Source organism: Serinus canaria, chromosome 28 (genome assembly GCF_022539315.1).
Source record: "Serinus canaria isolate serCan28SL12 chromosome 28, serCan2020, whole genome shotgun sequence".
Classification (NCBI taxonomy): domain Eukaryota; kingdom Metazoa; phylum Chordata; class Aves; order Passeriformes; family Fringillidae; genus Serinus; species Serinus canaria.
In genome coordinates, this window is record NC_066341.1 from 2171787 (window position 1) to 2193670 (window position 21884).

At 55.6% G+C, this 21884-nt stretch overlaps 2 protein-coding genes and 1 non-coding gene across 7 annotated transcripts; 2 read left to right on the plus strand and 1 right to left on the minus strand.

The window, feature by feature from the left end:
- Window positions 1–230: 230 nt before the first annotated feature.
- R3HDM4 (R3H domain containing 4) lies at window positions 231–8319 on the plus strand. 2 transcript variants are annotated; one of them, XM_050986114.1, is made up of 8 exons: window positions 231–403; window positions 2509–2663; window positions 2777–2895; window positions 3358–3481; window positions 3861–3988; window positions 6326–6411; window positions 6701–6756; window positions 7382–8319. In XM_050986114.1, the coding sequence occupies exons 1-8, from the start codon at window positions 360–362 to the stop codon at window positions 7483–7485; spliced, it is 816 nt and encodes a 271-aa protein (XP_050842071.1). In that variant the 5' UTR covers window positions 231–359; the 3' UTR covers window positions 7486–8319. The 2 variants fall into 2 exon arrangements, with proteins under 2 accessions (XP_050842071.1, XP_050842072.1); XM_050986115.1 differs by having other exon boundaries at window positions 233–403; window positions 3861–3946.
- Window positions 8320–8426: 107 nt separating this feature from the next.
- LOC127060948 (U6 spliceosomal RNA) lies at window positions 8427–8533 on the minus strand. The gene has a single exon (XR_007780314.1). It is a non-coding gene; the product is annotated as a U6 spliceosomal RNA (small nuclear RNA).
- Window positions 8534–8778: 245 nt separating this feature from the next.
- Window positions 8779–21163, plus strand: MED16 (mediator complex subunit 16). Of its 4 annotated transcripts, none has more exons than XM_050986110.1 (15): window positions 8779–8868; window positions 9182–9363; window positions 9704–9811; window positions 10230–10399; window positions 11292–11723; window positions 13044–13149; window positions 13808–13963; window positions 15415–15626; window positions 16765–16971; window positions 17402–17612; window positions 17797–17930; window positions 18639–18831; window positions 19052–19268; window positions 19652–19735; window positions 20471–21163. In XM_050986110.1, exons 2-15 carry the CDS (start codon window positions 9228–9230, stop codon window positions 20595–20597), a joined length of 2493 nt encoding a protein of 830 aa, XP_050842067.1. In that variant the 5' UTR covers window positions 8779–8868; window positions 9182–9227; the 3' UTR covers window positions 20598–21163. The 4 variants fall into 4 exon arrangements, with proteins under 4 accessions (XP_050842067.1, XP_050842066.1, XP_050842065.1 ...); XM_050986109.1 differs by having other exon boundaries at window positions 8861–9009; XM_050986108.1 differs by having other exon boundaries at window positions 8865–9013.
- The last annotated feature ends 721 nt before the right edge of the window (window positions 21164–21884 follow it).

A 21884-nucleotide genomic window follows, 5' to 3' on the forward strand; every position in this document is an offset into this window, starting at 1 on the left:
GGGGGGTTTAACGGGGGTTAACGGAGGTTAACGAGGCTTTAATGGGGGTTAACTGGAGGCTCACGGGGATTCGGGGATTAACGGGGGAGCTATAGGGGGACAACAGGGATTCACGCGGGGTTAATGGGATCCGGCAGCCGTCGAGCCCCGGTTCCAGGGGCTCCCCGAAGCACCCCCGGTGCCCCACCTCCCGCGACGCCCGGGGCGGGGTTCCTGTGCCCCCGCCCCCGTGACGTCACTTCCAGCGGGCGGTGCCGGACCCGGTGCCGCCGGTGTGGGCCGGGGGTGGAGGAGGCGGAGGGAGGTCCCGGTCCCGGTTCTGGTCACCGTCCCGGTTCCGATCCCAGTCCCAGCGCGCCATGGTGGTGCTGCGGGGCGGCGCGGGCCCCGAGGAGCCGTTCCCGTGAGTGCGGGCCCGGGGCCGGGCGGGCCGTGGGGCGGTCGGGCCGGGCAGGAGCTCCCCGGGCTGTCAGTGCGGGCGGGGAGCGGCAGCGGCGGCGCCTCCCGGGACAGCCCGTCCCCAGCTCCCCAGGCCCGGCGGCGGTGTCAGAGCGGAGCCCGGGACCGGCATAATGAGTCTTATAATAAGTGCTTATCCCCTCGAGGTCACGGTGCTCCCGGTCACCGGGGCTGGCGAGCCGGTGCTGCCGGGGGTGGGCTGGAGCCCCCCGCTTCTGCACGGGTGTACCGGGGGCTCGGGACGCTGCGGGACGGAGCTGTCCCTGCCAGCCCCGGCTGTCCCGCGGCGACTTTGCCGCGTTCTGCTGCCAAAAGGTCAATGACAGGAATAGGTCCGAAATCCCCAGGCAGAGAACGAGTTCCTCTTCCAGGCGCGTTCCCTGGGAATGGGACAGGAGGAGAAGGCAGGAATCTGTTTGTCTGTCTGTCTGTGCTCAGGTGTCCCCGGAGCTGCCGGGCCCATTGCCCCGGGGTCACGTTTTGCTGTGGTCCCCCAGGAATGATCCCTCCTGGGGTCCCATCTCAGTCTGGGATGGCACCCTGACTCAGACGGCACCGACGCTCGTCCGACACGGGTCACTAGCCCGAGGTCACTGTCCCCTGTGAACCTCCCTCCAGGTTGGCACTGGGCGGAGGTGGCGGTGCCAGGACAGACGTGGCAGTGCCGGGCGCCAGGGCAGCCACAAACAACCCTGGAGGCTGCAGGAGGAGAGTAGACTGTGGCTCAGCCTGTTCCCCTCCCAGCCACGGGGCTCAGGGGGTCCCGGGGGTGCTCCCACCCTGCTGACCCCGGGTTTTGACATCTCTTTTGGGGCCCTGCTGGCTCCAGGGAGTGCCGGGCTCGCAGCTGTGTACTCAAACCCCCGAGCTGGGGCCAGCGTAAGGCGACTCCCTCTGTTTATTCAGGTTTTTGTAACCGTCTTTGTATCACAACTTGATCCACCAGCCCTGGTTGCTGGCTGTGGCAGGTTGGGTTACTGCTCCCCACCCGTCCTCTGGGCATTGACTTGATACTTGAGTCTCTTTTATTCTTTCCAAGCCCACCTTTGCCACAGTTTTCTCTCCAGCTTGGAAGGGGGTGGTTGTTTTTTTATACCCCCCCACCAGCAGCCAAGACTGTATCACTGCCCCCATGCAGGCAAAGGGGAAAAAAAATCAAGGTTTTGGCAAGGGCAAGCACCTGGCTGTTAGCCCGGGCTGCAATCGGACAGCACAACCTGCTCTGCCCTGTGCCCAGATCACCTCTGTCAGGACCTGATTGCAGGACTGGGGCTCCCAGGAGGCCCAGAATGCTGGAAAGGAGGGGACACTCTGGGGACATGGCCCCATGGATGGAGCAAGGCCATGGCAGTGGAAACAGTGGTCACTCTGGGCAGCTCCTCATCCTGGATGGACAGTCCTGGGGGTTGTTTCAGGGGTGTTGATTTTCTCCCCCACCTTCTGTGTGCTAAAGGAAACCCACACAACCCTGAGGGGAAGCTTGTTTGCAAGTGAAGGCAGTGAAACTTCCTGTTTTTGGTGTTTAGTAAACTTTGAAACGGAGCAGTTGCGTTCAGCACCTGGCCAGCTTCTCACTCGTGGTGTGGCTTCATTTTCCCATAAAATTCCTCCGTTTTATGGTCATTCCTCAGCTGTGCCTGTGACTCACCAACACCCTGACCGTGTTGTGAGCAGAGCACCTTTGGGTGCCCCCAGGAGCTGGCAGTGCCAGGCTGGGATGGTGTTCCTGCTGCCCTCCACAAGGAGTGGCAGGATTGGTGCCAGCCCAGTCAGGACCATGGTGAGCGTGAGGTACAGCAGGGGCCCAGCAGGAATGGATCCATCGTTTTGCTTCCTGTGTGACACGCTTAATTACCCAGGTTAATTACCTGGCCCTTCCAGTGCTGACACACAGCTGCCTTGGAGGTGACAGTGACCCCCGGGGGACAGGTCCTGTGGGAGGATGGGGTGCCATTTGCAGAAACAACAGGGCTGATGCTCCATCTCCCCCCACCCTCCCGCTGCCCCAGGCCCCTCAGGGGGGCTCACCCCTGCTGCTGTGTCCCCCAGGAGGATCGAGGACTGCCTGCCCCTGCTGCAGGACTCCCCCTCCAAGCGGTTCTCGCCGTCCAAGAGGAAGCAGTATTACATCAACAAAGCCATCCGCAACTCCGACCTCATCCCCAGGGCCAAGGGCCGCAAGAGCCTGCAGAGGCTGGAGAACAGTAAGGACCAGGCAGGGTCTCCTCCCCAGGGCAACCTCCCCTGAGCTGTTCTTGGGGCAAGGAGCCTCTCTGGAGGTGCTTTCCCCCCTCTCAGGCTTTGCTCTTGTCCCCAGCTCGCTACCTGATGACACTTCTGGAGCAGGATGACTGCGGGAGCGACGAGGGAGAGCTCACCCACTCTGCCACCCCCAGCATCTTCACTGAGGCCTGTAACAATGAGACCTATGTGGAGGTGGGTACAGCCACCCCACTGGCTTGGGGACACTGGTGTGGCATGTCGTGCTTGTAGTTCACTCCTCCATCCCTCTGCCTCCCTGGCCTGAGCTGTTGCACCGCAGCTTCTGCCTGGTCTGGTGTCAGGCTGGGATCTGTGGGATCTGCTGCCATGGGCTCCTGAGGGGCCATGGGGTGGGGGAATCTCCAGGCAGATCCTCTCATGGAGAGTTGTGGCTGCAGGGCAGTGAGTGCCTGCTGAGCTGCAGCACTTCCTTGCACAAGCCCCTTGCCAAACCCCCATTGCCTCACACTGGCCCTGGCACTGGCTGTTTTGAAATGTGGCCTCTCCCTGGTGTGGCCTGGGGATGAGAGGGTGAGGAGGGGGCTCGTGGGGTGTGGGGAGGGGCCCTGGTGGCCATGCACTGCCAGGTGCTCCCCACAGACCTCTGTAGTGGGGCTCAGTGGCTTCTGTTGTCAGATCTGGAACGACTTCATGAACCGGTCGGGAGAAGAGCAGGAGAGGGTCCTGCTCTACCTGGAGGAGGAGGCCAGGAAGAAGAACAGGAGGAAGCTGCCTGTCAAGAATGAAGACAAGTGGAAAGGTGCTGGGAGGGGACACAGGGTGGGGACAGCCTCACCCTTTCCTTCCTTGTGTACATTCTGGGAGGGCTGCGCCCACTCCCTGTCAGTGGTGGGGCCAGGGGATGCCTGAGCCCACCCCCTGGGTGTGGCACTGGGGGGAGGTTATACCTGCAGACCCCCACCATGGACCAGGGAGGGTTTGTGGGAGCCAGAAGTGGCTGGGATGATGGGCACAGCAGCCACCCCCAACCCCCTGTGCTGGGGAGGGCATTGCTGTTTTAGGGGTGACTGTAAAGGAACCCCTGCCTGGCAGCTGGGGGGACACTGGGTCCTCCCAAAAAGTGACCCTGCAGGCTCTGGAGGTGTGAGCTGTGCCTAAATCCCTTTTCCCTCCTGCAGAGCTCCCTGCCTACACCCCCCAGGAGTGCTTCCAGCGCATCAGCCGCCGCCTGCGTGCCACCCTGAAACGGGGCCGGATCCCCATGGTGAGCTGGGGACAGCCTGGCACAGCAGGGCTGGGGGGCATGGTGAGCTGGGGACAGCCTGGCACAGCAGGGCTGGGGGGCATGGTGAGCTGGGGACAGCCTGGCACAGCAGGGCTGGGGGGCATGGTGAGCTGGGGACAGCCTGGCACAGCAGGGCTGGGGGGCATGGTGAGCTGTGGACAGCCTGGCACAGCAGGGCTGGGGGGCATGGTGAGCTGGGGACAGCCTGGCACAGCAGGGCTGGGGGGCTTGGTGAGCTGTGGACAGCCTGGCACAGCAGGGCTGGGGGGCATGGTGAGCTGTGGACAGCCTGGCACAGCAGGGCTGGGGGGCATGGTGAGCTGGGGACGCTGGACAGCAGCTGGGCATGGTGAGCTGAGCCGGCAGAGGGCTGGGGGCATGGTGAGCTGGGGACAGCCTGGCACAGCAGGGCTGTGGGGCATGGTGAGCTGGGGACAGCCTGGCACAGCAGGGCTGGGGGCATGGTGAGCTGGGACAGCCTGGCACAGCAGGGCTGGGGGGCATGGTGAGCTGGGACAGCCTGGCAGCAGGCTGGGGGCATGGTGAGCTGTGGACAGCCTGGCACAGCAGGGCTGGGGGGCATGGTGGGCTGGGGACAGCAGGGCTGGGGGGCATGGTGGGCTGGGGACAGCCTGGCACAGCAGGGCTGGGGGGCATGGTGAGGTGGGGACAGCCTGGCACAGCAGGGCTGGGGGGCATGGTGGGCTGGGGACAGCCTGGCACAGCAGGGCTGGGGGGCATGGTGGGCTGGGGACAGCCTGGCACAGCAGGGCTGGGGGGCATGGTGAGGTGGGGACAGCCTGGCACAGCAGGGCTGGGGGGCATGGTGAGCTGGGGACAGCCTGGCACAGCAGGGCTGGGGGGCATGGTGAGCTGTGGACAGCCTGGCACAGCAAGGCTGGGGGGCATTGGAATAATTACCAATAGAGCTAGATGAGACCTGCCTGAGCTTGTCTGGCCCTGCTGCTTGACCAAACAGCAGCAACTGTGGTGTTTCACCCCACAGACACTTTTGGGTGCTGCAGCTGGGCACGTGGGGGCAAATCCAGGCTTGCAGGAGCTCAGGGTTCCCTCTGCCATAGAAGCTTTAAGGCAATGGAGAAGGAAAGGAGTCGGTTCTGATGGAGGGTTTGGATCCAGAGCTTTGTTCTGGCTCAACAACTCCACCAGAACTCCTGACCCCGTGGGTGCTGCTCCTTTTAACCCCGGGGAGAGGGCAGGGAAGGGGCAGGGAGCCACCAGCCAGGTACAGGAGGGGAGGTCTCAAGGGACAGAGGACACCTGGATGGCCCAATGCCCCCCAGGGGTAGAGGGCATCCTTTGAATCTGCCAGTCACTGGATGCCCTTCTGGAATGCCAGGACTGACAGACAGTGCTGGGAGGGGAAAGGAGAGGTGACTGACACACCTGGGAGGGAATTATCAGGGAGAAACCCGGGGTATCTGAGGCAAACCACAACATCACACTGTGGGGGCTGCCAGGGGTCCCTTTGCAGCCTTGTCCCCAGATCTGTGCCCTGACCTTGTGCAGGGCACTGCCACATTTCAGAGCAGCTCCTGGGAACGTGCTCAGGTGCTCGTGTGACCCTGCAGCGGTGGCTGGTTGCAGACACACATCCAGCTCCCAGCAGATGGGGTTTTCCTGGCTCAGTTCAGATTTTTCTGGCAGTTGCAGGGCTTTTTTTAGTGGTTGTTTCCCAGTCTCTGTGCAGTGACAGCAGGTGACAGGTGAAACTGTGTGTGTTTGTGCACGGGGACAGCAGTGGAGCCTTTGGGGTCTTCACAGTGGCCCAGACAAGGTTATTTGGGGCAACTCTGATGTATTTTGAAAGGGGGTAAAAGTGCACCAACTGCTGAGCAGGAAGGAGGGAGCTGAGTGCAGCCTTGCACTTGCTCTACCAGCTCTGGGGGTGCTGCCTCCCTGCTCCCTCTGCTCTGTGGGGCTCTGTTTGTTTTTTCCTGGTGCTAATTAGAGCCTCTCAATGCAGCCTGGGCTCCTCCTGCCCACTGCCTTGTTTGTCTTCAAACGAGACTCTTGTGCTGCTCTGTGTCTCTGGGGTCACAGAGCTCTGCAGAGCAGCAGAGCACTGAGCTTTGGCTGTCAGGAGGCACGAGGCTCTGCTGGCTGCTGTGAGCACCAGGGATGGTGCCAGCCCTTGGCACACACAGTGTGGAGTTGGCAGGAGTTGGATCCTTCCCTGCCTCAGGGGCTGGAGATGGGAGATTTCTCCTCTCCCTGATGTCTCCCATCCAATTAACTTGCCCAGGAGCTGCTGGCAGTAAATCCTGGTAAATCAGTTGTGCCAGGGCTGTGCCCACCACTGCCCCTTCCTCTCTGAGACCCTGTCTTTCCTCACAGGGGACGCTGGAGGGGCTGGAGGAGGAGCTGCTGGCCTTCTTCTCTGTCACCCCCCACTCTGTCTACACAGCCCTGATGGATAACAGGTGAGATTTCCCCATCTCAGAGTCCTGAGCTCCGGGGTTCCCCATACCCCAGGGCTGCCCCAGGCTGCAGAGGGCCTTTGGGAGCACAGGACACCCCTGGGCCTGGGTCTCCACCTGGGGACACCCACCTGGCCTGATCCCCATGGAGCCCAAGGGGGAGGGAGGCACCTGGGGGATCCCTGTGGTACTTTGTGCTCTCCTTCTGCTCTGTGTGTCCCAGGGAGGATGGAGGGCAGGACAGCCCTTGGGACACCCTGGGCAGGCTCTAACCCTGTCCCCTCTCCCCCAGCTTTGAGCGGCTCCTGCTCCACGCACTCTGCCAGTACATGGATCTCGTCTCTGCCAGTAAGAGCCCTGTGCCTGCTTGCTTTTAGTTTTGGTTTTCATATTGTTGTTGTTTTTCCCCTTCCCTCCATCACTATCTCTCCTTTCCAGCTCAGCCTTTTCCTCCCTTCCTCCTCCCGGCCCCACCTCGCCCTGGGGCTCACAGATAACCCCGCGGTCCCACCCCCTCTGCATCCTCCCCACCAATGCCCTGGAGCTCCCTGGGCAGCCCCAGCCGTGGTCACCAAGCTGCACACCCAGAGCTGGGCCAGACCCAGCTCCAAGGGGAAATTTGGGTGGTCCAGAGCAAGAATCTGCTCACGGGGTTCCCTCTCCTGCAGCTGTTTCCTCCTCCCAAGGATCAGACATGCTCTTGTACTGCCCTGGGTATCCCCAAAGGTTTTGTTGCCAAGGCAGGAATGGAATCAGGCTCCATCCCTCCAGAGGAGGCTCCACTTAGAAGCTGCTTGTGGCAACCAGCCTGAGCACTAATGATGGGGAGCGAGCCCCAGGATGGAGGGGACAGAACGCAGGGGAGCCTGTGCTCACCACGAGCCCCAGGGAGGAGGGGAGGGCTGGGAGCACCGTGTTGGAGACCCCTGAGGAGGGGAGCAGGGTTGTGCTGACCTCTCCATCCCACCCTCAGGTTCGGACATCGAAGGGAAGCGTCAGATGAAAGTGAGCAACAAACACCACGTGTTCCTGCCCCCGGAGCTGCTGCTCTCAGACTACCTGGGGCAGATGAGCTGATGCCCCCACAGCTGCCCTGCCCCTCCTGTGTCCTCTGCAGCCTCTCCCGGACCCTCCTCGCCTCTTCCCCTGTGCTCCAGCAGCCGCTCCAGGCCGGGGGATTGTGGCTGTGCCCTTGGCTGTGCTGGCAGCAGGGCTGGCATGGGTGCAGAGCAGGTGCCTCTCGCCCGCCCTGCTCCCCGCACAGCCCTCCTGGAACTCTGTGTGTGTCTATTTATAACCCAGGTGTTTTTAAAAATAATCAGGCGGGGCCAGCCTCCCTTCGGCGCTGACGCTCGTGGGGTGATTTGGGTCCAGATTTTTCTGCGGTGAAACAGCTCCTGGCGGCTGCTGAGCAATGGCTGAGCCGGCGGAAGAGCCCCGGGGCTGCCGCGTTCCCGCAGCCCCGTGCCCACCGGGTGTGCAGGGGGGCTCGGGCAGGGCGGGGTGTGGGGAGCTCCGGGTGCTTTTTACCCCACACCCTGTGCCCTGCCTGCAGAACGGGGCTGTTTTTAAGTGTAATATAGCTTGTGTTTTTTATCACGTGTGTGTGTGTGTTTACATGTGTGTGTGTGTGGGTGTGTGTGCGTGCTGGAGGGGTGCAGCCCCTTTCGGGGCTCTCTCTGCTTTTCCACAGTTGCCATGGTGGCAGATGGGGCATTTCGGGGGTCCCTCTGTGTGCCCCCGTGTCGCTGGCATGTGCCAAGGGTTGCTCGCAGGGAATTTTTGCTCTGTCCCACGATGACACCGACTGCCATTAACCGTGGGCACCCCCAGACCCAGGGGAGCCCGTCGCGCCTCCTTCGCTGGTGTGGCTCGGGCACGTTCAGCAACAATAAAAACGGTGCTCCCCTGCTCCGGCTCTGTGTCTCCGTGGGGATGAGGAGGAGGCTTGAGGGGGGGGTGTGTCTCGGGCCAGCCGGGTGGGCACGGGATGGAAAATGTGGATACGGGGAGGTGCGAAAAATATGGAACGCTTCACGAATTTGCGTGTCATCCTTGCGCAGGGGCCATGCTAATCTTCTCTGTATCGTTCCAATTTTAGTATATGTGCTGCCGAAGCGAGCACGAATCCTGATCTACCCGCAGCGCTATTTAAAGCCTTAGAAAAATATTACAAACTTGTTAGAGCGATTACGATGTGGCCCGATATTGAACGTATAATGAGGCCCCCAAATGTTTCTCAGTCCTTTACACCCTTATTTCCCTCAGATTTTCCCAAAAATGTCCAAAATACGCCGGTTATGTTTGCTATTTTGCCCGATGGGTTCTGGGTAGTTTGCTATGCTAATTAGCAACTGGATGGCTCTCTGAGGGTGTCTGTGGCAGTGCCTGAGCGCGCGGCGCAGGCGCGGCGCGGGCAGCCCGCGGAGGCGCCGGGGTCCTGGGGAGCGGCGGGCGCCGGTGAGTGCGGCGGGACCGGGCCCGGGAGCCTCGGGAACCGCCTTTGGCCGCCCCGGGCCCCTCCTGTCACCGTCCCGCCAGCCCCGGGAACCTCCGCCACCTCCCCCTGTCCGTCCTCAGGACCCTCCCACCCGCCGTAGGGTCGGTACGCACGGGCCGCTCCTTCCGCCTCCCCCCGGTACCACCACGGTCTCTCCCGGTGTGGGGCTGTCCCCACCCGTATCCCGAGGGCTGTGCCCCACCCATGGCCCCTGGGGCTGAGGTCCGTGCGGGCTGTTCCCGGTGTGACCGGCCTTGTGTCGCCCCCACGCAGGATCGAGGCTGTCCCGTGTCCGGTGTCCCGTGTCCGGGCCGGCGGGATGGACCTGGCCTACGTGTGCGAGTGGGAGAAGAAGCCCAAAAGCAACCACTGCCCCTCCATCCCCCTGGTGTGCGCCTGGTCCTGCCGCAACCTCATCGCCTTCACCACGGACCTCCGCAATGAGGAGGAGAAAGGTACCGCGAGCCCCTCGGGAAATCCCTCCCGGTGCTCCCGGGAGAGGCCGCGATCCGCTGGGCCGGAGCTCTGCTCTGCCCCTGGCAGCTCCTGGCTGCTCTCCTCCTTTTCCTTCCATCCTTCAGCCTCTGGCAGTGTCTCACATGGGTTTGTTCCCTGGAGTGGGTTTGGTTCCCCTAAACCACGACCAAACCCACGTTGGTGTCTGGCCCCTCACTGAGTTCCCAGCACTACCCCAGATAATTTCTATAAAATATTTTATGTTTTCCCTGCATCAGCTGAGGCTCTGAGGCTCAGCAGCAGTGACAAGGGGCAGGAGTCACTTCTCTGTTCACACAGATCTCACCCACATGGTCCATATCATCGACACCGAGCACCCCTGGGACGTCTACTCTGTCAACTCGGGCCACACCGAAGTCATCACGTGTTTGGAGTGGGATCAGTCAGGTGGGCTGGGCTCCCTGTCATTGTCACCGTGTCCCACCCCTGCTGTGTGTGTCCCAGAGCAATGGGGTGTAATTCCTTGGGGGATTTTGTCTGTTCCCTCTCTTCTCAGTGTCATTGTTGCAGTGTCCCTGCCCTGCTGTGCACATCCCAAAGCGATGGGGTGCAATTCCTGGTGGGGTTTTGGCCATTCCCCCTGTTCTCATGCAGTGTCATTGTCACCGTGTCCCCACCCCTGCTGTGTGTGTCCCAAAGCGATGGGGTGCAATATCTGGTGGGGTTTTGGCTGTTCCCTCTGTTCTCATGCAGTGTCATTGTCACAGTGTCCCCTCCCCCTGCTGTGCACATCCCAAAGAGATGGGGCGCAGTTCCTGGCGGGGTTTTGGCTGTTCCCCTTGCTCTCACAGTGTCATTGTCACAGGCTCCAGGCTGCTCTCAGCAGATGCTGATGGCCACATCAAGTGCTGGAGCATGACAGATCACCTGGCCAACAGCTGGGAGAACACAGTGGGCAGCGTGGTGGAGGGGGACCCTGTGGTGGCCCTGTCCTGGCTGCACAACGGTGTCAAGCTGGCTCTGCACGTGGAGAAGGTTTGTCTGAGCTTCCTGAGGGATCTGGGCTGGAACTCTGGTGTGGTCTTTGTGAGGGTCCCCCCAGGATGAGGGGAGAGATAAGAATCTGACTCCATGTTCTCAGAAGGCTGATTTATTATTTTATGATATAATATTAAAGAATACTAAAACTATACTAAAGAATACAGAAAAGGATACCTCAGAAGGTTTAACAAGAATGAATCATAAAAACCTGTGACTGACTCAGAGAGTCCAACACAGCTGGCCATGACTGGCCATTAAGTTAAAACAATTCACATGTTTGGATAAACAATCTCCAGCCCCATTCCAAAGCAGCAAAATGGGGAGAAACTGAGGCTTCTCAGCTTCCCAGGAGAAATTCCTGGGCAAAGAGGATTTTTCAGAAAATATGACAGTGACACTATGGCTCAGGTGTTGGCAGAGAGCTCAGGATCCTGCCTGTGTTTGTGCTCTGAGCTCTCCTGTGGCCATGGGGAGTTTTTCCAGTTGAAGACAAGTCAGATTCCTGGTTCCTGCTAAATTCTCAGGGGGGTTGGAGCCTTGTTTCTTTTGGTGTTTCAGATGTGTTTCCCTTAGTCTGGTACCTCAGTTCTAGGCAGGAACATGGAGATAGAGCAGTTCTTTCCTCACCAGTGGTGATTCAGAGGAAGTTCATTCCGGGTGCCAAGGTTTAACTGGGGGATTTGGGCACGGATATGAGCTCCTGGTTTGGAAACATGTGTGATCCTGCAGACTCTGAAAGCCCAAAGCTACCTAGCACAACTTCCCTGCTTGTGTTTTTTTAATTCCTGTGATGTCTCACATGAATCCTGCCCCTCTCTCACGAGAAGAATTCCATAGGCACAAATTTTGGCTGTGATCACTTAAGTTTTTCTCATCTTTGTTCCAGTCTGGAGCCTCGAACTTCGGCGAGAAGTTTTCCCGGGTGAAATTCTCTCCATCCCTGACTCTGTTTGGTGGGAAGCCCATGGAGGGCTGGATTGCTGTGACCATCAGCGGGTTGGTCACCGTGTCCCTCCTCAAGCCCAACGGGCAGGTGCTGACGGCCACCGAGAGCCTGTGCCGCCTCCGCTGCCGCGTGGCCTTGGCCGACGTCGCCTTCACGGGCGGGGGCAACATCGTGGTGGCCACATCTGATGGCAGCAGCACGTCCCCCGTGCAGTTCTACAAGGTTTGTGTCAGCGTGGTGAACGAGAAGTGCAAGATTGACACCGAGATCCTGCCCTCGCTCTTCATGCGCTGCACCACCGACCCCGCGCGCAAGGACAAGTACCCGGCCATCACCCACCTCAAATTCCTGGCTCGGGACATGTCAGAGCAGGTGGGCTCTAGGGGACATTTGTGCTCCCCTCAAGTGGATATTTGTGCTCCCCTCTAGTGGATTTTTTTTCTCCCCTATAGTGGATATTTTTGTTCTCCTCTAGTGGATATTTGTGCTCCCCCATAGTGGATATTTGTGCTCCCCTCTAGTGGATATTTGTGCTCCCCTATAGTGGATATTTTTGTTCCCCTGTAGTGGACATTTTTGCTCCCCTCTAGTGGATACTTTTGCTCCCCCATAGTGGATATTTTTGCTCCCCTATAGTAGACATTTTTGCTCCCCCATAGTGGATATTTTTGCTCCCCCATAGTGGATATTTTTGCTCCCCTATAGTGGATATTTTTGCTCCCCCATAGTGGATATTTTTGCTCCCCCATAGTGGATATTTTTGCTCCCCTATAGTGGATATTTTTGCTCCCCCGTAGTGGATATTTTTGCTCCCCTGTAGTGGATATTTGTGCTCCCCTGTAGTGGATATTTGTGCTCCCCTGTAGTGGATATTTGTGCTCCCCTGTAGTGGATGTTTGTGCTCCCCTGTAGTGGATATTTGTGCTCCTCTATAGTGAATATTTTCTGCTCCTCCATAGTGGGCATTTTTGCTCCCCTATAGTGGACATTTTTGCTCCCCTCTAGTGGATATTTGTGCTCCACTATAGTGGACATTTTTGTTCTCCTATAGCGGATATTTGTGCTCCCCCATAGTGGATATTTGTGCTCCCAACGAAGGAGGAGTGATGAGGACTCCATTGATATCAGAAGGCTAATTAATTACTTTGTTCTATACTATATTATTCTGTACATCTCAATCAAGCAGTCAGCTCTGCACACAATGCTGAATCTTGTGACTGTCAGCCAACAGTAACCACACACACACACACCTGGCCATGATAGGCCAAGGAAACAAAACACCATCACTTTGGGTAAACAGTCTCCATATTTGCAGTCTATTTTTGCACAGCAAATGAGATAAGAATTGTGGTTTTCCTGTCTTCGAGGTTCAGAGAATGTGAATCTCAGAAATCCCTGTGAAGAACTGTGCCTTGCTTTTCTCTGTGAGGAGAAATGTGGCTACAGTGGGCAGCTGCTCTTTGCTCCACCTGGCCTTCCTCAGAGGGTCTGGAGGTGACCAGCATGTCCTGCAATACCTTTGGCATTCCTAGTTGCCCTTCTGGTGCAGCTGGAACCCTAATTCACCTCCCCTCCCACTGACTTGATCCTCTGCTTTTTGCTGGTGGAGCAGGACCCTGGAAATGGAGGGGGAATGACCAGGGCAGTGTTGTCCCTGTTGTGATGCTTGTGGTGGGGGGCTCTGTTCCACAGGTGCTGCTTTGTGCTTCCAACCAAAACAACAGCATCGTGGAGTGTTGGTCCCTTAGGAAGGAAGGCCTGCCTGTCAACAACATCTTCCAGCAAATCTCTCCTGTGGGTAAGTGTCTGCTCTGGGCACTCTCAAGAACAGGAGCTTGGTCTAAGGGAGAAAACAGCACAGTTTCTCACATCCATTATCCCATATTTGTGATTATTCAGATTCTTATGTTTATTTTCAGGTGTTTTCAGTCCATTCTGTCTGTTTGCATCATAGGCAGCAAGTTGCTTATTCTGTTTTTAGGAAGGGGTTTGGTTGTTGCTTTCACTACATAAAAGACATTTTTTGTGTTTTGCTGCACAGCCACCCTTCCTGCCACCAGTGGAGAAAAAGCTCCCAAAGGACCAGGACTGAGCAGTAAAGCTGGATTAATCCCCTGCTCTGGCTGCCTGGGCTTCACCTGATCTCAGATAAAACAGAATTAATCAGGGCAGTTTGTTTGGTGAAATATAAAGGATTAATGTATATAAGGATCTTAGTCACCCACAGCAGAGCTTCCCATCAAGAGAGATTTAGCAAAACATGTTGTTTGTATAATTCAAGAAAAAATAGGGAACTATGAGAGAAACATACTGGAAATATATGGGAAATACACCAGTGCCTGATCTGTGATCCTGTTTGGGGGAGCCTGGGCAGAAATGGGGGGCAGATTTTCTGATCTCTGTGGGACAAAACTCTCACTCATTTGCTTATTTTCACTCATTTTGCTCATTGCTAGTGGGAGACAAGCAGCCCATGATCCTGAAGTGGAGGATCTTGTCTGCCACCAACGACCTGGACCGGGTGTCAGCTGTGGCCCTGCCAAAGCTGCCAATCTCCCTGACCAACACTGATCTGAAGGTGGCAAACGACACCAAGTTCTTCCCTGGACTGGGTGAGGCGTTCCTGTTGTCTTTGTCCTAAACATGTCATTTTTGGTTGAAATTTCACCACCTGAGCTGTAGCTGAAGGAAAGCACATGGAATGCTGAAGGAGAACTTTTAAATGTTTTGTTTCCTGTTGTGGGAAGAGGCTGTGAAGTTCTGTGAGCCCCTGTCAGGACCCAGGACATTCCTCTGGCTGTCCTGGATGACTCAAGACCCTGGCAAGGGGCTCAGAAACCTTGGCACAGAGTCAAACACACCTGTGCCTTCGATTTTAGCCCATGGAAACAATTCCCAACTCTGTGTGAGGATTTACAAGCTGCAAGAGTTTGAGTAGAATGATAGTGAATTTGTCACAGGGTGAAAAAGGAGAATTTTGGGGTTTTGGAATGGGGGTTCAAGAGGCAAGATAGAGGAATCTGGGTGTGTCCTGTCCTCCTTCTTCTTGTCCTCCATCTTCTGCTGGGATGGTGACACTTTTGGGTTGGTTTAGAGTCAAGACAGACTGTCTGACATAGGTGATAGGTATTGGAAAATTATTGAAAATAAAGTACACATAGTTCTTAGTATAAAAAAGTTAACACCACCCCAAGGGCAGGCACTGTGCCACAACCCAACCTGCTGGACAGACCTCAGCAGGGCAGAGAAAGAATGGAATAGATAAGAAAAAATAACCTTGAAAAGCAGAACTGACTTCTTTGGTTATGGGGCTGGGGAAGAAAAAGACTTTCAATACCTCAGGGGTCACCTCAACCACAGAAACCTGAGAATTCCCCAGCCCTTTGGCTTCTCCATGGGCTTCAGTGGTGGCCACTTGTTGGGGAAGATGAAACAGGAAAGCCTTATAAATATGATTGCCTGGCAAAAGATTTTGAGAATATGGAAATTATAAGCTAGACTGAAATGAAAGCAAGCTTTGAGATACTTTAGTTACTGAATGAATGATTGGAAAACAATGGTGTGACCAGCTGAAGGTAATCTTTTTTTGATGAAACAATACTCTGCTTGCAGATAGGTCTAAGGGTCTGAGCAGACCCTACTAGCTCAGCAGGAGGGATCTAAAGAGTAGTTTTTAGGGTTTAAAATTTAACACAGTATGGTAATGTAATGATTCTTATAGGCTGTATGTAAATGCTGTAGGATTTGTATCTTGGGCTAGATTGGTTGGTGAGAATTAGAATATTCAACACAGAAGATTTATTGTATTGTAACAGGAACTTCACTTTCTTATCCTCTCATCTTCTCTCTCTTTCTCATCTTCTTTCCTTCTCTTGGGCCTGCTCTGAGCTGTGGCTGGCAGCTCCCAGGCCCTTTGCAATAAACCCCAAGTTCCAAGCCCTGGCATCAGAGATCTCTCATCTCCATCCTACCCCCCATCGCTCCTACAGGCACTGCTTTGGGCGAGGGCTCTGCCACACTGGGAGGAGCTGTTTGCTCAGTGTCACTTGTGTCCTGTCCCCAGGCCTGGCCCTGGCTTTCCATGATGGCAGTGTCCACATTGTGCACCGGCTGTCCCTGCAGATGATGGCTGTGTTCTATGGCTCCTCCTCGCAGCGCCCCGTGGACGAGCCAGCCCTCAAACGGCCACGCACCACAGGGCCCCTGGTGCACTTCAAGGCCATGCAGCTCTCCTGGACATCCCTGGCCCTGGCTGGTGTGGACAGCCATGGAAAGGTTGGTGCTCTCTTATGGATGTAGGAATGTGCCTCCTGTTGATGGAGTGACAGAATTGTCCTTTGTCTCCCAAAACAGGAAAAAAGCCCAGAAGTTTCTCTCCTCAATTAGGTAAAAAGACACCTCATAGGACCTTGGGGACTTCACCTCAAACTTAAGGATAGCCAATTGGACAGAAGCCAATGAGTCCCACCTAAGAAATTTACTAGAAAAAGAAGAGAACAAAGAAACTAATGGCTTTTGTGAGATGTTTTACCAGGGGCAAGAACCTCTTGCCCTCGTTTTTTCTCTGGAAAGAGTTTTGTTATTTTGCCTTTTATTAAAATTGTTGTTTCCAACACTGCCACAGAAGCCATCCTGCTGATTTTATGCCATCTGAGGTGGCTGAGCTATCTCAGGTGTGATATAAATCTGCAAGAGCTTATAAGACCTGGCTCAAGGAGACCCTATATCATATGGTGGGGTTGGTTCTCACCCAGACTCTCTCAGTGGTGATGGGTTGCTCAGGAAACACTGGGAATTCCAGCTCCATTCCATTCCAGATCCAGTGAGATCCATACTGGAAAGGGATGTATCCCACCAGTGTCAGAAACTATCACTAGGTCAGGATTGAGCTTCATTGGGGCCCATGTTGTGTGGCAGCTTTGTGGGACCATTTCAAGCCCACTCCTGTGTCACTGTCATATAGTCTGAAAAATCCCCTTATCCAGGATTCTCTCCTAGGAAGCTGGGAAGCCTCAAAGAAAAAAAAAATATTATCTCATTTACTTCTCCTGTGTTTTGCTGCTTTAGAATGTAGTTTAGAGATTGTTTATCCAACATGTAAATTGTTTTTACTTAGTAACCAATCACCATCCAACTGTGTCAAAACTCTAGAAAAATATTTAATTAGTATCAATCTTGTTAAGCCTTCTGTAAGTATCCTTTCTCTATTCTTTAGTATAGTTTTAGTATAGTTTATAGTTTATATATCCTGTAAGTACATAAAATGATAAATTAGCTTTCTAAGAAAGTGGAATCAATTCATAATTTTCTTCCTGCCACGGGGGACCCTGAAAATTCCACACTCCTGAAAATTCCACACTCCTGAAAATTCCACACTCCTGAAGCCAGTTTCCCTTTGGTTCCTCCCTTCAAGCTGAGCATGCTCCGCATCTCCCCCTCCATGGGCCACGTGCTGGACATGAACATGTCCCTGAGGCACTTGCTGTTCCTGCTGGAGTACTGCATGGTCACTGGCTACGACTGGTGGGACATCCTGCTCCACGTCCAGCCCAGCATGGTGCAGAACCTGGTGGAGAAGCTGCACGAGGAGTACATGCGTCAGAATGCAGCCCTGCAGCAGGTGGGTGGGAGCTCTGGGCTCACCCCCAGGGTGGGCATGGGGGTGCTCAGGGATTTGGAGAGGGGAGCAGCCACTGCCAGTCCTCAGGACATTGGTGGCTGTGCCTGGCAAAGCTCCAGGGCTCTCTGAGTGCCCTGCTCAGACAGTGATGGAGCTGGGAAAACCTTCCATGCCAGCAGCATTCACTTTCCCTGATAGCAGCAGGGTCTTAGCTGCTGGAAACTTGGGGTGAGATGGTGAAATCTATTTTTGGCAGATTCTGGGAGCAGCAGCACGTGCCCAGCACGGCGCTCACGTGCAGGGTGTTCATTGCTCCTGTCACTCCTGCAGCAGAAAGGGAGAGCAGAGAATAAAGCAGCAGCAGCTCTAATGAGCTTATGTTAATTCCTGCCTTTTCTTGTGCCTTTTGCTGCATTTCCCCGTGGCTCAGGTGCTCTCCACACGCATTGTTGCCATGAAGGCATCTCTGTGCAAGCTCTCCTCCAGCACCATCGCCCGTGTGTGTGACTACCACGCCAAGCTCTTCCTCATTGCCATCAGCTGCACCCTGAAGTCTCTGCTGCGCCCACACGTCCTCAACACCCCTGACAAGAGCCCCGGGGACCGGCTCACCGAGATCTGCTCCAAGATCACGGATGTAGGTACTGACTGCTCACAGCATCCTGCTCTGCATTCCCAGCTTTTGGCATTGGGCTGCTCCCCGTGGTGTCACAGCCTCTCAGTAACTCCTGGGTTTGAGGAGGAGGACAAGGCTGACCTCCACAGGGAGGGTGTGAGCTTTGGGTCCATCCTCCTGAGCCAGGCAGTGTCTTGCTTCTCTTCCAGACATTGACAAGGTGATGATTAACCTGAAGACAGAAGAGTTTGTCCTGGAGATGACGACGTTGCAGTCCCTGCAGCAGCTCATCCAGTGGGTGGGGGATTTTGTGCTCTACCTGCTGGCCAGCCTTCCCAACCAGGTGAGACCTGGAGTGCTGGAACACACTGAGAGGACACAAACACCCATGGGCAGTGCTGGGGAGCTTTGCCAGGACACACAGGGCCACATGTCCCTGTCAGCACAGGCACTGGGGAGGAGTAAGGAACAACAGAATTAGAGAATGGCCCTTCCCATGTCCATCTGACCAGCACTGTACCTGGGGGATTTGGGGACACTCCTCTGTCACAGAGACCACAAGTCTCAGATGGCAACTCTTTATTATTGAACATGGCTGACCTTTTTAATTGTTTTTACTTCTTCTACCCTAACTATTGGCCATAGTAAATCAACGTAACACTATTGCTGAAAAGTTACAGTGACTTCAATTAACTTTTTAAAAATACTTCGTCCAGCTGCAAAGTTCTCCTTATCTTTCTTCAATTCCTCACTTCTCTTGGTCTCCTTAGTTACAGCCTTGAAGAGAGCTCCTTATCAGCTTCTTCTCACTCCTTTAGCTACCAGGCCCGCTGTCAGCCCCTTCCACACTCCTCTTGCAGCTCTGCAGAGGTGTCACCTTCAGGTGACCCCCCACCATCCCCTGCAGCGGCTTCCATAGGGTGTGTGCTCCTGGGAGCAGGAGCTGTCTGGATGCAGTGTGGTGGCTGGGGCTGGTGTGAGCTCCACCCCAGGCTGGTGTGAGCCCACCCAGGCTGGTGTGACCCCCACCCACACCTCTGTCCCCCCACAGGGCTCCCCAGTCCGCCCTGGGCACAGCTTCCTGCGCGACGGCGCATCCCTCGGCATGTTCCGCGAGCTGATGGTGGTGATCCGCATCTGGGGGCTGCTGAAGCCCAGCTGCCTCCCCGTGTACACAGCAACCTCAGACACCCAGGACAGCATGTCCCTGCTCTTCCGGCTCCTGACCAAGCTCTGGCTGTGCTGTGAGTGTGGACAGTTCCCTGAGCAGTAATTCCTACAGCAGGAGGGTGGGATGTGACTCCGAGGGGGTCTGGCATGTTGAGAAAGGGCAAGTGCAGCTGCCAAGGTTATTGTTTTCCAGGCTGAGTTGTCAGTGGAGGAGGAGGCTGCACGCAGCTCTCTGGAGCTCTGAGGGAGAAATGTAAAGGTCACGGGGTTTTTTTCCTTCGTTTCCCAACGCAGGTCGTGAGGAAAATCACATCACAGAGCCCGATGATGCCCTGATCGATGAGTGCTGCCTCCTGCCCAGCCAGCTGCTCATTCCCAACATTGACTGGCTGCCCATCAATGATGGCATCATCAGCAAGCTGCAGAACAAGCAGCTGGTCAGGCTGCAGTTTGGGAAGGCTCCCGGGCTCGTTGGCCACACTGTCTCTTCCCAGTTCGATGCCTTTGTCAGGTACAACCCCCTGCAACTATACAAACATGTTGTTTGTCAGCTACAAACCCCTGGAATGGGTCAGTGCATGGAGAGAAGGAGTCTTGGCAGCTCTGAGGTTTGGCTTGTCTCCTTGCTGCTGTGACCCAAGAGCAGTTTGTCCTCTCTGCTTGAATGCCTTTCTCAGCTTGCGATGGGCTGGGGATTTTAAGTACTGAAAAGTGAGAGGAAATGGGGGGGAAACCCCATTAATTAATGTAATTAATTGTGACAATGAATCTCGTGGCACTGAGTGGGCAAGTGGGCAGAACTTCTGCCATGCTGGCCAGTGAGATGCAGCTCCCTGTCCTGGGAGCAGCTCATGGAAAGTGACACTCTAGAAAAGTCCTGTTCTCCCTCCCCAGGGCCCCTGGACAGCCCAAAATTGACCACCTGAGGCGGCTGCACCTGGGTGCATACCCAACAGAGGAATGCAAGTCCTGCACCAGGTAAGTGACGCTTGCAGTGGAGCTTGGGCAGGACTTGGACTGTCCTGTGCCCTTCAGGAGCTGAGACTGGTTGGGGCTGTGGTTAAGGTGTCCCTAACCTGGGATGCCTGTGTCATTGTCAGGAGAGTGGCGTTGTTGTTGCCTGGCCCTTGGGTTAAAAATCAAACAGATCAGATAAAGCTCTTAAAGTAATCTGGCCTGGAGGAGACCCTCCAGCAACTCCTTTATGTGATGCCCAGTTCTGTGGGTCTGGTCATTAAAGCACCTGTGTGGTCATGGCAAGGCTGGAGGGAGGAATCACCCCACTGCCCCTGCTCCCATTCTGGGGTCATCTTTCCACCATTTCATGCTGCCCTACTCATCCAGCCTCATGGAAGAGCCTGGATTTCAGGATAATGGCTCAGGGAACAAGCATCCATCTAAGTCATGTGATTGAATTAGCTTTAATTACTGATTTTAATAGAAAGCCTCTGTAGCAGATCATTTTTGTGAGATGACTGTCAGTTGTTTCATGTATAAACAGCAGCTGGGGCTGTTCCTTGCCAGGCTCTAGCTCCAGCAGAGCCCTCAGTGGAATTGTTGCTTGCTGGTTGCAGCTGGTTTTGGTGCTCACAAGTGTCACCCGCATGTGACAGGAGCTGGTTTCCCCCATGGATACCCAGATCCCTGTGTGATCCATGCAGCTCCTGGCTCTGCACTGCCCCTGATCTGGCTGCACCCTCCATGTCCCCCCAGGTGTGGCTGTGTCACCATGCTGAAGTCACCCAACAAGGTGACAGCAGTGAAGCAGTGGGAGCAGCGCTGGATCAAGAACTGCCTGTGTGGGGGGCTCTGGAGGAAGATGCCCCTCAGCTACTCCTGAGCCCCTCCCGGGGTGCAGTGAGGGCCAAGAGCTGCACAGGGCTCCTTTCACAGAGGTTTTGGGACAAGGGAATGGCAGCTCCTCTCCCTCATGCTGCAAAAGCTGCTGCTGCTCATCTTTGGTTGAGCTGTGCTGGAAAACAGAGCTGAGGGAGCTCTCCCTCTTTAACCAGGGAAGAGCTGGAAAGGAATGCCAGAGGTTTCCCCATCATTTGGGGCCCAGGAGGGGAGAGCCTGGCTGTGTTTTGTGTCTGTGCCAGCAGAGCAGTGACCTGGCAGTGCCCTGGCCTGGGCAGAGTGGTGGTGGGGCAGCTGGTGAGAACAAAGTCCCAGCTGAAGGGGGCACAGCTGGTACCTCACATCCATCCTGTGCCTCTGGCTGCTTGGGAAGTGCCACTTGGGCTGGGCACTCCTGATCCCTCAGCAAGCTTGTCCCTGAAACAGGAGTTGGCTCCTGTGTGCCCATTAATGTTGGGTGGGAGCAGGAATATGAATGCTGCTGCTGGAGTGAACCCTCCCTTTGCCTCTTGCTGTTGTAAATAAAAATTCTCCTGATTTTGTAGAGAACCAAGTGGTTTGTTTCTGTGGTGTGATGTGGCTGCCCAGTGTGGGGCTGGGGCAGTGGAGCCATGGGAGGGCTGCCAGAGCATCTGTCAGGAAAGGATCCACCATCGTTGGAAAAAGGGGAAGAGGAATGGATGTTTTCAAGGTTTGCCTTATGGACACTCGAGGAAAAAACATCTGATCCTTGGGGTTGTGCAAGCCTCCAGCTTCAAGGCTGGACACTTAAGCGTGCCAGAGGAGGAGCAATTCCTGGTGCAGCCAAAAGTCCTTTCAGGTTTTTTCCCTCTCTTGCCCTCAGCTTCTGCTGCCCCAGGCAGGAAATCACAACCTCGTGGAGCCAGCGTGGGGAGCCCCAGCCCTGGGGCTGATCTGGGCCTGCTCCTCTCCCACAGCTCCTTCAGCTCTCAGGGGAACAAGCCTGGAGCCTCCTGCTGCTGCATCCCAGCCAGTAATTCCAGGTCCCCACAGACCGTTTAAGGGGGGGAGTGAGCCAGTCTTAGTACATTCCTTTCCCTCTGGAACCGTGATTTCATTATTCTTGAGAACTGGAGCTGGTGACAGAGTTCATCCCTCGACTCCAATAAATGCTTCACTGCACAGAGCTGTAAGAGCTCTACAGACCTCTCCCCCTCTCTGCTCTGCTGGTAATTAGGGACAATCAAATGGCTAATTAGGAAACTGCACCTTATTAAGGCTCTTTTCCCCTGTAAGTAAAACTCAAACA

What these genes read in the sequence shown, in the direction of transcription:
- R3HDM4 (XM_050986114.1), top strand. Translation starts at nt 360, where the DNA reads ATGGTGGTGCTGCGGGGCGGCGCGGGCCCCGAGGAGCCGTTCCC. An exon ending in GGCCCCGAGGAGCCGTTCCC is followed by an intron (nt 404 to 2,508) that starts GTGAGTGCGGGC and finishes TGTGTCCCCCAG; the next exon opens with GAGGATCGAGGACTGCCTGC. An exon ending in CCTGCAGAGGCTGGAGAACA is followed by an intron (nt 2,664 to 2,776) that starts GTAAGGACCAGG and finishes TCTTGTCCCCAG; the next exon opens with CTCGCTACCTGATGACACTT.
- MED16 (XM_050986110.1), top strand. Translation starts at nt 9,228, where the DNA reads ATGGACCTGGCCTACGTGTGCGAGTGGGAGAAGAAGCCCAAAAGCAAC. An exon ending in TTTGGAGTGGGATCAGTCAG is followed by an intron (nt 9,812 to 10,229) that starts GTGGGCTGGGCT and finishes TCATTGTCACAG; the next exon opens with GCTCCAGGCTGCTCTCAGCA. An exon ending in CTCGGGACATGTCAGAGCAG is followed by an intron (nt 11,724 to 13,043) that starts GTGGGCTCTAGG and finishes TCTGTTCCACAG; the next exon opens with GTGCTGCTTTGTGCTTCCAA.